The sequence below is a fragment of the Austrofundulus limnaeus genome, unplaced genomic scaffold (assembly GCF_001266775.1).
Source record: "Austrofundulus limnaeus strain Quisiro unplaced genomic scaffold, Austrofundulus_limnaeus-1.0 Scaffold223, whole genome shotgun sequence".
In the NCBI taxonomy this organism is placed as follows: Eukaryota; Metazoa; Chordata; class Actinopteri; order Cyprinodontiformes; family Rivulidae; genus Austrofundulus; species Austrofundulus limnaeus.
This window is the reverse complement of record NW_013952625.1, coordinates 626,658-644,579: the sequence shown is the minus strand read 5'-3', so window position 1 is coordinate 644,579 and position 17,922 is coordinate 626,658. Positions and strand designations below refer to the sequence as shown.

General features: G+C 39.3%; 1 protein-coding gene across 1 annotated transcript in view; it reads left to right on the top strand.

Annotated features, from left to right (window-relative positions):
* dok7a (docking protein 7a) overlaps nt 1-17,922 on the top strand; it is a gene marked incomplete in the record, with an annotated part of 51,184 nt that overhangs the window by 29,601 nt on the left and 3,661 nt on the right. Inside the window, 2 exon segments of the mRNA XM_014019532.1 lie at nt 26-95; nt 13,086-13,265. Coding sequence (XP_013874986.1) covers nt 26-95; nt 13,086-13,265 — 250 coding nt within the window.

The following is a 17,922-nucleotide window of genomic DNA, read 5'->3' as shown; positions in this document are numbered from 1 at the left end:
TATATATATTGTTACATTTTTTCAGGCAGAAGAGAAAGGTAAATACGAGCTAATGGGCAGCTGTGGCCAGCAGAGGATTCTTCAAGAGGCTGAAGGTGAGCGAGGCTGACAACATGCAGTCATCATAACCCGCTAGCTTTGGATTTGATTTGTTTTCATCTCACCATCCAGCCAAACTGCTCAAATTGCACCTGTTCTCCATTTTGTAGTGATTTTAAGTGCTCTGAACAATTACAGCGGTTCATTACTCAAGCCCCTTTAAAATAACTCTGATGCACTCGCTGAAAGTGAATTAGACCGATGAGTCAGACTCTTGAATCTGAATTGCTTTAAATCTGTTTGTCAGTCAGTGCTCATGAGTTGAACTGAGTCTGAAATCAGAGCAGAAAGAGGAGAAAATCTCTGAGGATTTTAAAACATGAACACGTCTCTTGTACTTCACTTTAGTCTTCCTGTAAAGAGGGAGTGTTTGCACTAATATACAACAGAAATCACACAACAGCTCTCTGCCAAGTTGGACCACTGTTGAAATCTGATAAAGTGAAAAACAGCCTGTTAAAATAAGGGAAATTAATATAAATTTACAGCATCTCAAATGCAGTAGTATCATGTATTTTATACTTTAGTGTACCATGTACCCTAACACTTTATTTTATCTATTTATTTTTTTAAGTTACTACCTGAAAAACATTTTTTACTTCTACAAAAGCAGAGTTGGGCACTACTACATACTAAAAATATAGCTTTGCTAATGCTAAACCACTAAACATGTTTAAAAATGTGCAGAAGCTAACACTGTGTAGCTAGAAAAGTAAAAGTTAAAGGAAGCTAGTATTAACAGCTAATCRCTAACTGCTAAGACGACTGTCACTCAGTCTCACTGGAGCTGAAGACTTGTTGGACTGACACAAACCTGTTGATTGTTTGCTTGTTCGTTAGCTGTTAGCAAACTTCCAGTTGGCCAAACTTAATTTATCAGAAGCTAATCGGGCTGCTAATGGTTTTCAACGTTACTGAAAAAGCTAATCTGCTAAGGGAAAATTACTTCCGCTGTTATCTGATTAGCGGAACCATGCCACTGTCTAAAAGTAATCATTTTGATGTATAAAATGTATAAGAAGTTGCCAGTGGTGCATTGTACTCACCATGGTAACTACACAGCAGTGTCTGTCACTCCCTGACAGCACTTTTAGGAAAGACGGGCAGAAATGCAGAGTAGAAGTAATCTGTTTGTCAGATATGTTGCATTTTTTWATAAGTTATATGACAAAATAAAAAGTTTTGAATAAAGACTCAGCACTCATTGGAAGTCAATGACAGTTAACTTTTTGTGCTCTGGAAGGATTTGAGAGAAAACTAAATCCTGTCAGTGAGAGACACAGGATGAAAGAGAACAAAAATGGCTACATTTTAATTTCAGGGGTCGGATTTATAAAACYGGCGTACGCACAATTTGAGCCCAGAAACTTGCGTACGCCACTTTKTACGCCAAGGTTGTGATTTATAAAATCCAAACTTGACGTGAAAATGTGCGGTCCCTCACGTCAGCTCTGACCCATGCGTACGCTCATTTTGGAGACGTGAAACTGCGTCACAGATGGTGAAGTGAAGAATTAGAGCCACACTGTGTAATGATCACTGTCAGATATTTAATTKACCTTCWGAATCAGACTTAGATTTTTATTCAACTTTATCATCAGCTYTCTKAACAGTAATATTTATGCTTCTGCTGCTGAGTCATGAGGACCTTTGAAATAAAAAACTTAAATCTTAAATAAAAGTTAACACATCTCCATTCATCTTCCTCCTCACGACCCTGACCCACAGACCCACAAACCCCTCCCTGACCCACAGACCCCTCCTTGACCCACAGACCCCTCCCTGACCCACAGACCCCTCCTTGACCCACAGACCCCTCCCTGACCCACAGACCCCTCCTTGACCCACAGACCCCTCCCCGAGCAGGACAGCAAAGGTCACGCTTTGGATACACGCCCAGGGCACATCCACCTCACCAGTGTGAATGTTATAAAACTTCACGTTTAAAGTCCGTATTTGTCACGCGCGGGGGGTGGGGTTGTGTGTGTGTGCGCAGGGCAGGGGTATCTGCCGCGGATAACAGAGCAGGCAGGAGGGGGAGAGGACGAGGAGAAGAGGGGTGGACTTACTTTTAATTTTATCTGACTTATTTAATTTAATTTTTATTGTTTTTATCGTCCTGCAGGCTCTGATGGAAAATTAATTTGAAGCTGAGTATTTTTTTATAAAAATCGTTAGATTACTCTAAAGCAAAATGAGGGAAAATCTGTGTCAATTACAGACATTCTGTTCACGTGAGCAGCTGTCAGTCAGCACCTGTCATCCTCCAGACACACGACGGAGCGTCTGAACCAATCACTTTTGTTGACATTGATCAGCTGACTGATTTAAATACATCTTAACATTCATGAGGTACTTTACATTGACTGTTTATTGTTGATTGTGGGCGTGTAGAGGGTAGAACCTGAGGCGGGACCTCGTGCGCAAACTCTGACGTGCGGCTKTGATTTATAAAGGAAAGATGCGCAGAAACATGCGTACGCACRGTTTTATAAATCTGAATTTCTTTTGGCGTACGCCATTTTTGCCTTTAGGCCGTACGTTCACTTTCAGTATGGTTTCCACGCAATCCTTTATAAATGAGACTCCAGATCTGTAAAGGAAGTGGAGCTCGGAGGAGAGCTGCTGCTCCTCTGCGGCTAAATGAGTTGTTTAGGTTTTGATTGCGATGCCTCCTGGGTGCCTTCCTCTGTCTTCCTGGGGGGACACCCTGGGGCAGACCCAGAAGGGATTATAGTGTATCACCCTCCTGGCCTCTGGGTCCCCCAGGAGAGTTGCTTCCACAACCCGACCATGAATAAGTGTGTGGCTGGATACCGCCTCTTCACTCTTTTACTGATCAAATTTATCTACGTATTTCATTCAACTACATGCTTCTATTCAAGCTTCACTAGCTTGTCTTATTAATGTATAAAAAAGAATGACAAACAGATTTGCCTCCTACTGACCGCGTTTCTCAGAATCCACTTTTCTTTCACTCACCACAATCACGGCTGCATCATTTACAAAAGCCTATCTGTTACAAATGATTCCACCCATCATTTTTCTAAAAGCCTCCTCGTTTTTAGAAAGTTCTAATAAAAAGGTGAGATTTCAGAGAAAGCAGTCAGAGGATCTTCTTGCAAATATAACAAAAGAGTTTTGTTAAATAAAAACGAAATGAGTCACGATTAGTTAAAAGCTGACTAACGGCCTCCTGTTGACTCGGTTTCACAGAAAAAGTGGGAAGAAATCAGACAAGAAGTTGATTTTCTTTGTTTTTGTAACAAAGATTTTCAACATTTTAGTGCCTTCAAATGGTTTCAGCAATGAGCACAAACTCGTTACTTTTAAACCTATCATTCGTGTAACTTTTTTGTTTTAAGTTTATTTTCAAAATATTAACACAGCCTCAGAAAAAGAGTAGACTTCATTTTTTAAAGCCAGTCAACCAATAAGCAAAGAACTCTTTTGGGATCAGGTGTGTTTTGGTTCAGATCCGGGTTTTAGTTACTGCTGCGTACATCTCAAACACAACTACTTGAAGGAAGTGGTGGTGGGTTTGTGGCTTTTATTTTTAGTCCATCGGGAACCATAAAAAGAGTTGTGTGCTCGGGATGATTCAGAAATGGAGTCCATCCATCTGCATTGTCGTGAGTCACTCTTATTTCATCTGTCCTAAAAACTTCAGGAAAATCTGGCTTTGAGTGTTTTTGGCTCAGTTTTAATCCCACAACTTGTGAGAAGGTTTTAATCTCCTGTTTTATAACACGACGATTTAACAGGAAATTAGATTTAAGGTCAATATGGTTTGTTGTTTAAAAATGTAACAAATTCAAACTACTTAGACTGCTTCATARCAGTGCTTGTCATGTTGGATCGTCATCTCAGTTTAAAGGAATAGTTCAGTGTTTACTGCCTGGCACCTTGGAAAGTGGGTGATTGTGTACAACTCTTAAAGCAGGGGTGTCAAACTCTTTCACAGAGGGTCTCACCAGCAGTATGGTGGCCGTCCAATGGCCAGTTGTAATTAACTTCAACTAAACAAGAAATGTTTGACCAATCTGTGTGGTATTTCCTGCATAGAAACAATGTTTTCACACTGTTTTATGTTTATGACTGACTAAAGGTGAAATAATACAGACATACTATTAAAAGTAAGAGTTTTACTCCCTGATGAGTTGTGGTTAGATGTGGAACTCTGAACTCTCATACTTTTCAACAGAGAGAACTGGAAGAGTTTATTAACTTGTAAATGGGAAATTTCCACTTTCCAGTACAACCTGAACGCAGCAGAAGTAATCAGTGAAATGTAAATTTTATACTGTGAATTTCACGGCTACCAGCTACTTTTGAACTCAGTTCACCTCCACCTAGTGGTGAGATGTAGTCATTGTTTATGTAAAATAATCAATAATGCATTATGTGAGATGTGGTTTATGGTCAATGCTGGCTTTAAAGCAGCTTTTTGCTAGATATTAATTAGGGATGCAAACAATTAATCTACTTACGATTAATTGTCAAATAATGGTTTATTTGATTAAAATTTCTTCCATTCGATTAATTGAAAATATTCGTTTAAACCTTATTTCAGTGTAGTTTTGCCTTCATCCAACAGAGGGTGCCACTGCTCTCTCATCCTGGCCTAATCTATCCCGACCCTGTTGAGYTGAGCAGGGAGTCAGCCGCCTCCATGTGGGCGGCATCATAATTAAAACGTGGAAATCTTGTTTAGTTTTATTTGTGACACAACAATAATAATGGACTACACTACACCAAACTCAAAGGGAAAGTACCGAAAGCTGTAGCGGACTATCCAGCAGTATGACACTAAAGACAATAGAGCAGGACGACAGAGAACGGTAAGCTAACTTTAGCTAACATTAGCTTCTTCTTGGAGAGTTTAACTCTGTGTGAAAGAACAAAATAAAACAAAAAAAGGTTAGTCACTACATGTAATTAATGGGAAGTTAATCTCATCTGTATGACGTAACCCGGCCAGTGAACAAATCAAATGAACAGTAATTGACGTCAWGTCAGCCCAGCCCGGATAGAACCACAGGGAATGTAAACAAACACAGTTCCAGTACTGATTTAAATGTTCACCCCTCTCAGGTCATGTTTATAGTTTGTTATTAAGTAAATCTTTAGATTAAAATGTTACCATGTGTTTTAATGTCAGTTTTACATTTCTCTGTTCAGGGTGCATCAAGTGTTTTAACGTTTTTTCCTTTTTTTCCCATCTAGGAACCTAATAGATTCCCATTTTGTTATATTTTATAAATACGCCCAAGTTTGTGAGAAAGCCGCAATTTTCTTTTTATTCAGTCAGTGTTTAATATAGATGGTACAAGAAATTTAATATAATTTCGTATAATACTGTACTTCTTTTATTTAGTGTGTAAAAAATTTAGCCYTCCATGTCATAGAAAGACACTTGATTCAAGAGAAATGTCAGGTTTTTAAGAAAACCGCATAAAGTGCTGCAGTGGGCCACATATGGTCACATATGGCCCACTGGCCTTGAGTTTGACACGTGTCTTAGGAAGTTTATAACACCGAACAGGTGAGAAATTTTTTTTGAAGTCCGTCAAATTGAGGAAGTTYACCACAGATTTTTTAAGTTGACAACCCATGTACAGACTTTTTTGTGGTGTGTGTGATAAGTTTGTGTATCTGATCATATAATTCAGAGCTGCCTGATTTCAACCTGCCGTTAAGGGCCTACCGCAGCAGGTTGAATTTCTTCATCTCTCTTTTACGTAACACCACAAATGCTGGTTACATAACTGCCACTTGTGTAAAGAAAGCAGATGTGTGACCACACAGAGTGCACCGATGAGCAGCGTGGCCCCCTGAGCTGATGTGAGGTGAGAGGACAGTTGTCAGGGGACGCTTGGCCACTTAAGCATCTCACACCCACATGCCCTCAGTCTAATGCGTACCGTCTCTACAAAGTACCAGCAGCTGTCGCAATCTGTCACCAAACCCATCTGTCATGTTTCGCGCACCTTCACACAAGCAGCTCTGCTTCCATTTCATCCTCCCCATTATCCTGCCCCAGCAGGCAGTTAATGGGCAGAGATGTGCAGGAGGGGGTCGGACCAAGTGGCACAGGTATGTATGAGGAAGCAGAAAACTAGGAAGAGATCGTTTGATTAAAAATGGAATGTTGCACAGAACACGTGTTCCTCACTACTGGCTTGTGTAAAAGTGTAAATGTTACTGTTAGCCATTGAATTGTAACTTTTAAATACATCAGTATAGTCCAGAGGTCTGCAAACTTTGGCTGCTTGGTCCCTCTGCAGCCGCTCTTTGAAGCTTTGACTGAATTTAAAGTTAAATTTTTCCAATATCGTGTAGCCGTAGTGAACGTTAATTTTTTTTTAATATACATACAACAGAAAAGGCTGGCTTTAGCGGTTTTCCTGTCAGTTGACAAACATGATTRATAATACAAAGAGTGAAACATGTTGATTAGATCATGCTAAAGGCCTGTTATCTACTTCAGTAATTCTACTCCCTGCCTTAAGATCTCTCACTTAAATTTATCAAGSTTACCTTTAAAGAACCGTAAGGCTAGACTAGATAAGAACACGGATTTTAAATGTATATGCCTGCATATTTCAGGTGTAGTTTTCATTAAATATGGCATTAACCAGGGCTCTTCATTGTTTTTCCATCTGGGACCTCCAAAMTGATGGAGAGACAGACCAGAATTCAGCTGGTGTTTTCACTGAATGTGTGCATTTCAGACTGAATGACAATTGATCAATTTTCTACATTTTGTTGCAGTCGAACAATGTGGAACCAGTTTAATGTTAACTTTTTGATTTGATGTTCTGATTTTACAGTTTAGAAGCCAGATTAGACGTTAACTCAAATTTCCACTGGTGGATATTTCTCACAGCTCAGATTGAAGAGCTGAATTAGGTCATAAAATGTGAGTTTGTCAAAGAACAATGTGGAGTTCTACAAGGTTCAGTATTAGGATCACTTCTGTTTAACCTGCCCTCCACAGTCTAAGGGGTGAGCAATCCTGGTCCTCGAGGGCCATAACTCTGCATGTTTAATTTGTTCCCCTGCTCCAACACACCTACCAGGCTTCTGCAGAGCTCGGAAGAAGTTATTCAATGACTAAATCAGGTGTGTTGGAGCAGGGAAACAAAAAAAAACATGCAGGGCTGTGGCCCTCAAGGACCAGGATTTTCCACTCCCAGTCTAAGCCATATGACCTAATTTATACATATAGACTCAAAGACATACAAATGTCCCAACAAGTCTTTTGGTCAAATGTTCCTTAGCAAGTTGCACCCAAACCTCCGGCGTTTTGTATCAACAAGTCTCTTGAAGTTTCAAGGAGAAGAATATTTTAGGTGTTGAACATTTCCAAAACATTTCAAAAGCCTCACACAGACATTTTCTTTAGGATTTAACAAAACATCACTCACGTGGCTTCATGTTTCCCTCTCTATTCTGAACCTTACCATGAAAAGTGACACCACATGTGAAAGATGGAAACCTGTCAAATCCTGAAGACAAACCTATCACTGAATCCCTGAGGTGCCTTACTGTGTGAGTTCAGGTCAATGGGCTCCTTCATGTTTAGYCTCTTCTATCTCCCCTTGAGGCTCTGAGCACCATTTTATCAACAAAAGGTCCTGCAGCCATTGTGCTAAGGGCTAAACCCACTGTTGCGATGACTACCATATATAAAAAAACCACCATGTTTCTGCAAGGTCTGGTTGTCTGATCAATTAGGTTAGACGTTGCCAAAGGCTGTAGCCACAGAGATTCAGCTGGCGTCTAATGGCCTCTCACTGATTGTAAGTAAGTCCCCCAGGGTTGATGGTTCTGAGCTGTGGTAATGGCCGCCTGCTTGCTGCCTTTTAGGAACGCTCAAAGACAGAAAAGGTTTCACCTGCTACTCTGAGAAATCCTCTCTACACAAGACTTCAATAGTTGAGTTAAACACGGTTTGAGCAACAGTCTGTTCTGGTATTAACGAGCAAATATTATGCGAACATATTTAAATAAAGCTGCATATGTATGTTGTCAAAATGCATTTTCTCCTTCACATTTTAGCAGTCTTATCAGGTTATTTCTAAAACTTTTGCATTTTAAAGTGTATCTTACCMCCCCCCCCCTCCCCTCCCCGTGAAAAGATAACTCCACCCCAAGGCGAAATTTGAAAAATGCATCAAAGTGGGTAGGGGAGGGGGGTTATAGAGCGAAGGTGTGGCCAGGACGAGAGAACGTGACAGCTAGCATTAGCATAATTGATGCTACATGGAAAGTGACCACAGTATTGCAGGTAGTTACATCTCTGAAAGGTCTGAGGTGGAGGATTTTTACCCCACACCAGCCTCGGACAGAGGAGGAGGAGCGCTCCGACAGCCTGGCAGGGGCGTGTCTTAGAGAGGCTTTTATACCAGAACACAGCCGCTGTGACGAAACCACGGAGAAGACACCTCACCATGGAAAGCCGTTAACCAATATGCAAATTAGCCTGCAGTACCACTGCTCTACCYATATGAGCAGCAAAAAGACGTTTTTAGACGAAATATTACAGATTTGAACAAATACGCACAAAAACATCAAAATTAGCACAGAAACAGTACTATWTAACATTTTAGACACATTCTAGACTGTTTATCAGCTAAAAAAAGTTAATTTTGGGGTAAGTTACTCTTTAACTAGGGGGTGCATGATATTCAGGAAAAACCTGATACTGAGATTTTTTAAATTAATATTTTTCTGTGATATATATATTGCGAAATGGAAACAATGCAGACATTTTTGACAGATGACTTGAATTAAGTCATGCATACCTGCAAACTTGTGGCTTTTCTGCAACGTTTTTCAAATTCAAAACAAAATAGGTCACTTACGAGTTTTTCTTTGGGTGTTTGTACAATTTTCCATAGACTGGTTTCAGAAACAATGGGGTTGTCTTCACAATAGAAGATCTTTGATGAAACCTCATTTGACCAATCACAATCAAGATAAATGTCCATCTTGACTCTTGGCCAAATGACTCACAGCTAAGATGGAGAGGGTTTCTTCAACATGTTTTTCACGGCCTTCCACAACAGTGGGGGTGAAGTAAGGGACCGTGATAAATCTATGTGCAACTTCTCAGCTTTCAGAAACAATCAGATTTTTTTCTGATGGCTCGAGATGTAAAGTTACAGTAATCACCTGCCACAGACTCGTAAAATGGATTAACACTTTTTTATTGATGTTCAGGCAGATTTCTTCATTGTTCCAACCGTCAACCATTGAAGATGAAGTGAAAATATTTGTATAGAACATGTGAATGTGTGTGTTTGTTATTGGGGTATTTTAAATGTCTAAAAAGTTCCAGGAAACACGAGTAATAAATATATAGTAAATATAAAACAATTTGATGTATTTATTAAGCCTAAGTTTTCAGAACAGTGCACCTCAAATGGTTGGAAATGCATGTTTTACCACCTAGAGTTCCTGTCACTGTTGTTTTAGACAATTTATGAAAATTTTAAAGACCTCTACGTTGAAGATGGAAATCAAAGAATCAACTGGAAGCTTCTTTTAGGCATGTACACACTGTAATTCTGACAAATTGATCAAATATACAACATTTATTAGCAATTTAGACTTAAAAATATTTCATAAGTTGGCATAAGTTGTCTAGTGCGACAGGGCCTTAACATGTCATCTTCATCGTCTTCCTCCAACAACCTTTCTCTGAAAAACTTTGCCATTATTGTCCCAGAAGTTTCACAACAAAATGAAAGTTTCAGCTTTTTTTTTTTGACACAAAGCTGCTCACTTCTGCCAGCAGAAGCAACTAGTCAAAATAAAAGCTGTTACACATGACAGTTTAGTACAATGACTTATGGTTTAGTTACTAGATAACACGACTTAATTTGCACCCGACATTGCAGGATCTGCCATGTGACTACTGCACACATGTACATGACGATGACKATTCTCAAGCAATTTATCGTGCAGCTCTAGTGCCAACTCAGTTATTTCAAAGCTTTTCCCAGAAAGCCCAAATCTGCTCTGATTGTTTTGAACAAAAGATACAAAATGCAGAATATCAAATGCATATAGAGTGAGCAGTTTGAAAATAGCTTGATGATGTCATTGAAAAGACAATAGTTGTTTTTCAGAATTCATAATTATACCTAATTAATCCCTGGAGCTAAAGGTCAGTGAAATGATGAAACTCTACGCTTCACTTCAACTGCAGCTCATTTAGCAGCTTCAGTTCTTTGCAGCAGGAAACAATGCTTCATATTTAAATGAATCTAAATAACATTAACAGCTAAGTGCTGAGGTCTGAAGAGCCTCTCAGCCTAGAGCGGAGTCTGGCTGTTGATTAGGTTTATGATGACAAAGTGACTACAGCCGCACCATTCCATTAACATCACATCTTTCATTAACGCAGACGTCCTTGGCAATTCTCAGTGTAATGAACCTAAACACAGATATTCTGCTTTTTATGTGTTTTTAATTTAAAAGATGAATGATGGTGTCACAGAGGTACAACTGCAGATGCAAAACCTTTTTCAGCAGGATTTATCATCTCGTGTTTCAGTTTATTTAAAAGCTTTTGATTAAAAAWATAATAATGCTTGTGACTTAAAGGGATAGTTCAAATGTTTTGCAGTGAGATTCGAATAAAAGGTTATAAACAATTGATATCTTATTCGTTGTAGATGGCTGTTGAAATTATTCCAGTTTGGAGAAACTGAGTTTAATTCTGACTGAACTGATGAGCTAATGGCTAGTTTGAGCTGGACCAAAACCTCATTATTAAACATTTCATTGAAGTTTATGTAAACACTGTTTTATAAATCTTTGCATTGCTGTCAATTTTACATGATATTAGCAATTATATATACAGCGGGTAAAATAAGTATTTAATACGTCAACATTTTTCTCAGTAAATATATTACTAGAGGTGCTAATGACATGAAATTTTCACCAGATGTCGTAAGTGATCCATACATACAAAGAAATCAAACCATAAATGTCCAGAAATGAAGTTATTTGTAATAATGTGGAATGGCACAGGGAAAAAGTATTGAACACACTTACTGAAATTTATCTAATACTTTGTACAAAAGCCTTTGTTGTCAATGACAGCTTCAAGACGCCTCCTGTATGGAGAAACTAGTGGCATGCATTGCTCAGGTGTGATTTTGACCCATTCTTCCACACAAACAGTCTTCAAATCTTGAAGGTTTCGTGGACCTCTTCTATGAACTCTGATCTTTAGTTCTTTCCATAGATTTTCTGTTGGATTCAGGTCAGGTGATTGGCTGGGCCATTCCAACAGCTTTAGTTTCTTTCTCTGAAACCAACTGAGAGTTTCCTTGGCTTTGTGTTTGGGCTCATTGTCTTGCTGAAATGTCCAGCCACGTTTCATCTTCATCATCCTGGTAGATGGAAGCAGATTTTTATCAAGAATGTCTCTGTACATTTTTCCACTCATCCTTCCTTCAATTATTTGAAGTTTGCCAGTACCATATGCTGAAAAACAGCCCCACACCATGATGTTCCCACCTCCAAACTTCACTGTTGGTATGGTGTTTTTGGGCTGATGTGCAGTGCCATTTGACCTCCAAACATGAAGTGTATTCTGGCATCCAAACAGTTCAATGTTGGTCTCATCTGACCAGACTATATTCTCCCAGTATTTCACAGGCTTGTTTAAATGTTGTGCAKCAAACTTTAAAGGAGCTTCAACATGCTGTTTCTTCAKCAGTGGAGTCTTGCGTGGTGAGYGTGCATACAGGCCATGGTGGTTCAGTGCATTACTTATTGTTTTCTTTGAAACAATCGTACCTGCTAATTCCAGGTCTTTCTGAAGCTCTCCACAAGTGGTCCTTGGCTCTTGGACAACTCTTCTGATAATTATTTTCACTCCTCTGTCAGAAATCTTGTGAGGAGCACCTGGTCGTGGTCAGTTTATGGTGAAATGATGTTCTTTCCACTTCTGAATTATGGCCCCAACAGTGCTCACTGGAACCTTCAGAAGTTTAGACATTCTTCTGTAACCGATGCCATCATTATGCTTTGCAACAATAAGGTTGTGAAGGTCTTGAGAGAGCTCTTTACTTTTACCCATCATCAGATGGTTCTTGTGTGATACCTGGCCATCATTTGGGACTGAACCAGCTGATATTAACTTGCACTGACAAGGGGCAGGCTTGYTTTCTAATTACTGAGAGAGTTCAGCTGGTGTCTTGGCTTTCCATGCCTTTTTACACCTCCCTTTCTTCATGTGTTCAATACTTTTTCCCTGTGCCATTCCACATTATTACAARTAACTTMATTTCTGGACATTTATGGTTTGATTTCTTTGTATGTATGGATCACTTGGGTTGTTACCGACATCTGGTGAAAATTTCATGTCATTAGCACCTCTAGTAATATATTTACTGAGAAAAATGGTGACGTGTTCAATACTTATTTTACCCGCTGTAATTATATGGTAATTGGAAAAGTAAAAAAATTAAAATGACAGTTAGCTGTAGCACTTCCTGCACAGCCTGGAGCATCTCCAGCAGAAATATTGTAGTAAAACAACCACATAATGTGAAAACAAATCATTGTAAAGGTTCAAAGATATTGTTTATATTAGCTACTATAACATTTTTGAGATTGGAGTTGTTTTATTGGCAGCAAATTACTTTTGCTTTGGGTTCTAGGCACCTGCTCATAAATCTACCTTTATAAATAAAATATGAATTATCATGTTTTGTACATGTAGTTGTGGAAAAATGTGTGACCGCCTATGATTGTTTGAACATGTTTAAAATTGAAAAATTACATGGGAAACATGTTAAAAACATGTTTTATGTGTTAAAAGACCTATCTAAAACAGGTAAGATATTAATTATTCATAACATCTCCACAAAGCCACATTTCAAAAGAGCCAGACTGTCACTTTAATGCACACCAGAAATGAACACAAACGTTTTGACTTAGGTTTACTTCTGTATTTTCAGGGGTCACATTTGTTTTTCTTCCAGAGGCTCCCCTYCCTGAAAAGCCGCGCAGTGATAATGTGACGTACGTGAATATTCCCGTCAGTCCCACGTCCAAGAAACAACTGAACTACATGGAGCTGGAGCTGCAGGAGCCGGTCCACAGCAGCAGAGGGACCGCTGCACATCTGCCCACTCAGAGTAAGGATCCACTTCCACAATTTCCACAGATGTTTGCTGATTATACAGCGGTGCCTTGGCTTTTGAGTGTCCCAACTAATGAGTTTTTCAAGAAAAGAGATGGTTTTTGCTTTGAGTTAAGTTCAAATTTGGTTTGCGAGGCAGAATCAGATACTCCACAATATTTGGCGCAGTGAAAGCTACGGTGACCGTCAGCCACAACCGMGGTGAGCTCGCAGAGGTAGCATCAGTGTTGCGTTTGTATTTGTGCTTGCAGGTATTTATTTCCAGTTCAGCCTTTTCCTCTACTCATGTCAGCATCTTCAAGTCATCTGRTCTCAAAGGTAAATGCTCATTATACATAAAGAAACCAGTTTATTGCAGTACAATCTATTGTATCATKTTTGTATACAATATTCAGTACATTATTTGATTATTAAGTACAGTTATTTAAAGGGGAAATATGTGATTCATGGGCAGGGTGTGTGGGGTGGGGGCTGTGGAGGTGTGATCCGTGATGAGGAAGTTCAGCTTAAAGACACGTCCCAGGGGCGTTTCTAGTCCCCACCTGTCGTTTTGCTCCTCAGCATGGCTTCCTAAAAACGCTGTAGGATTTCTCAAACATGCATGAATGAGTCAGAKCAAGGCTTTGGGCATGTTTTTTATGAGAGTATAACATTATAACACGAGATAAAACTCAAAAAAATTGATTTTACATGAAATTGCCCCTTTAAAAGCAAAAATAAATTGCAGTGTTTTTGGTCCAGAATGGAATAATGGCATTTCATTTCTATGGGGGAAATTGATAAGCAGTGGTGGGCACAACCCTGCWAATTTGTTAATAGCGGAACTAGCTTCTCATTTAGGAAATTAGCTTTTTAGCTAACTTTGAAAACCATTAGCGTAAAAATTAACTTCTGCTAAATTAAGTTTAGCTAATTTTCAGTCTGCTAAACTTCTGTTTTTATGCTGTTTATTCAMATTTAAATAAAAACCATCACTTCTTACAAGCAGACGTGTCAGGCACCGTTTGTGTAGCATGTAGCATCTTTAGCAGCTAAACTTCAAATTAAGAGCATCAACAAGAAATGAAACATTTAACAATATATAAATAACGAATACAAAAATGAACTACGTATAAAATATGGCAGAGAAAGTATTTGCTGTTTTTTTGTCTAACTTCAAAATGTTTATTAAAATACAAATTAGCTCAAATAAGAGCTTTTATTCTGAACTGTACAAAAAAAAACATCCAGAGGTACATATTTATCAAGCAGCACACAGATCTAACATGGTTTTAGGACAAGATATCTTAATTTTTATTTGATGAGGCTCAACTTGTCATTTTTGAAATATCTAAACTTTCTCTTTCATGTTAAGTTTTTAAAGTGTCTCCAGACTGAAGGTACCCAGTCCTCTTCACAGCCTTAAATGATGTACTTTTTCTACTTTATACATCATCAAATACTTTTTACTGCATATTTATATTCCCATCAGAGAAGCAGAAGCTTTTTTTCCATTGAATAAATTAGACACAAACATGACTTTTCTTGCATAAGTTTATATTTAATTCAGGCGATAACCTCAGTGGTGCCCTCTTGTTTTCACCGCGCACAAGGCTTTCTGCATCAAGCTGCATTGTGGCCAAATGATTATTTTTCTATGTTTTATTTTATTTTTTTCAATTGGAACATTTTCTCTTCAAACCCTGCAGACCGACATGAAAGAGCCAGCTCACAATAAGTCAACACGTCAGTATCAAGGGAGGATTWAAAAAAGTCATTGTGGATACATGAATCATCAGTAATTCAATTCCACCCCATCATCTGTACAGAAACCACTGCCAGACGACTGAGACAATTACTGAAAGACATGTGAGACCTTGTCATCGAAGACGAGGCRGCAAGCTTTAATTGACTGACGGGTCGGCTATTAGCACCGCTGGTTTCATGTGTCAGAAGTACTCGGGAGCTGAGGTTAATGTCAAATGTCAGCTTTACGGTTTATATTCCAGTCTTATTAATCTGTCGTCCGGGAGGAGTGGAGGCGTGCAGTGTGTGGGGGCATTCTCAGATCACAGCTGTGGATTCTCCCGTACTTATTGGGGTCCTCCTCTTGAGACAACTGATGTGCTGTGAGAAGCTGGCACAAAAAACACCAAAACAGGAAACAAGGCTTGGAGCATGCTCAGAACATTACACAAACACAACTACAAGAAACATAGGTAGGTTTATCACAATATCAAATTTTGCTGGATGATAAACTGCTTAAGAAATTTTTCCCATAAACTATAATATTGGTTGGAGACCATTTTAATCTAATAGAAGTTACGAAAAATTTACGTAAAAGTTACAGACAGAACAGTAGCAGAGTTTGTGTAAACACAAAACAACAGCTACTGCAGCTGTAACATTGCTACCCACCTCTGTCCACGCTGGTACAATTTATTCTTAGTGTCTTCTTCTGGCTTCATGAAATAATTGCTGTCAATGGCAAGTTTACAAAATTTGAGTACTGTAAAGAAAAAACAACTCTCTGTGAACCCAGGCATCACCAGCTGAAAGAAGGTGTTGTAAAACTGAAGATGCTCCTCTAGCTAAACACCTGTTCAGGTGGCTCTCATGCTACAGAGGTTATGAGACCCTGGCAAATACTTGACGCCAGAGTTCACTCCTCCATACACTAAGGAGTAATAAAGAGGTAGACACCAAGAAAACAAACGGGTAAATGAAAATATTTGGCCTCATTTTAATTAATCGTGTGGTTAATTAATTTATTGTTTATCCTGTCAGGCCTAGACATAGGTTAGATTAGACGGGGTATTAGTGGGATTACTATTATTTTAAAAAGGTTACATTTTGGCCGTCTACATGAAAATCAAAGGGTGGTATTTTTAGGATGTATTATTATTATTATTATTATTATTATTATTGTTATTATTATTATTATTATTATTATTATTTTGCTTTAGAACTGATTTACGAACAATACCATTTTGGTGCTCCTAAAATGTCGTTTCCATTTGAATGCAAGGCTGAAATGATTACGGTTGGTCCTGTGTGAACCTCACCTGAAACTAAAGAACTGTGACAGTTGGTACWCATGAGCATAAATACATTAGAAACTTCAGTCGAGTCATTTCCATATTCACCCAGTTTGTGKTCTGATGCTCTGCCACACACTTTAAGCAGTCAAACTGGTTGTCAGGACATTTAAATCTGAACTGTTTGTTGCGCCGTAGGGTGACTTTTATTCCCATCAGTCTGTTTTCTGCCACTTATCTGGAGCCATGCTGCGAGGACAGGAAACCGAGGTGAGATCTCAGACCTACCTCCTCGCTCAGCTTTTTTGTGGGGTAATACCGAGGCGTTCTCAAATCAAATGAGAGATATAATCTCCTTTTAATCTTTCAGCGTTCCTGTCTTTCTCCCCTAAGGACTTCTCCCAGTGGGAGATATTCAAAGCACCTCATGATGAAGGCTTCTGAGAGGGATTCTTACAAAATACTCAAACCCCTTCAGCTGTTCCCTTTAATGTCTTAAACTCTCTCCTGATTTGGTAAACTGAGAAATCCCAGTTAGCCTTCAGTGGAAGCTTATGTCTGTCACTTACTGTATATTCACATTCTCTTTCTTCCTGTCAGTATTCAGAACATAGATCCAAAGCTTTTCCCCATTCGTTTATTCACATTTTGACAGACGGACAGGTACAACGTCTGGATCACTCCACCTGTCCATCTTCTTGGGATACAAGACCCTGAGACATTTCAGCTACTCCACCTCAAGCTGCAGCTYACCGAAGAGTTTAAAATCCACTTTTCTCTGACCATTACCAGACCTTTTAACATGTTGTTGCTCCTGATTCTGTTTGTTTCACACAAAACTCCATCTTCATCTTCTGCTGCTTATTCATAGTCGGGTTGTGGAGGCAACAGGTGAAACCTGTGAAAACCCAGACCTCCCTCTCCCCAGCAACACTTTTCAGCACGTCCTGGGGGACCCTGAGGCGTTCCCTGGCCAGATAGGATTCATAATCCCTCCAGCAGGACCTAGGTCTTCCCCAGGATCTTCTACCGGTGGGACGTGCCCAGAATGCCTCTAAAGCGAGGCAGGAGGCATCCTTATCAAATGAACCACCTCAACTRACTCCTTTCTATGCAAAGGAACGGCAAATCTACTCCGAGCTCCCACTGAATGAAGGAGCCCTTCACCCTGTCTCCATGCCTTAGGTCTGCAGAGAGGACGTATTTATCATCATGATAGCAATGTACTGGGGTGGTGGGCAGAGCCATGAAAACAACCTAGCCTAGATGTGATATCCATGATCGTAGCATCATATTAGCATAGTCTTATAGCATCCAGCTGCATCCTGACATAGTCTACATGAGACTGGCCCAGAAATGCAAAAATAGAAGGAAAAAAATATGCAGTACTAGGCCTGTCGCGATAGACAATAAATCAATTAATTGCACGATACATTTTCTTGAGGTCGGTAAAAAAAATGAGGACGTTAAGTTTCATTTTCCTGCTTGTTCGTTTACTTCGTCTCTCTCCCTCTTTGTGCTCCGCTTCACAGGAGCTCAGCTGACTCCTCCCCTCCTGTTTTCTTATGGTGCGTTCACACCGAACGCGATTTCAGCGTCAAAATCGCAGCCAACGCTGAAGTTTGAAGCTTGTGC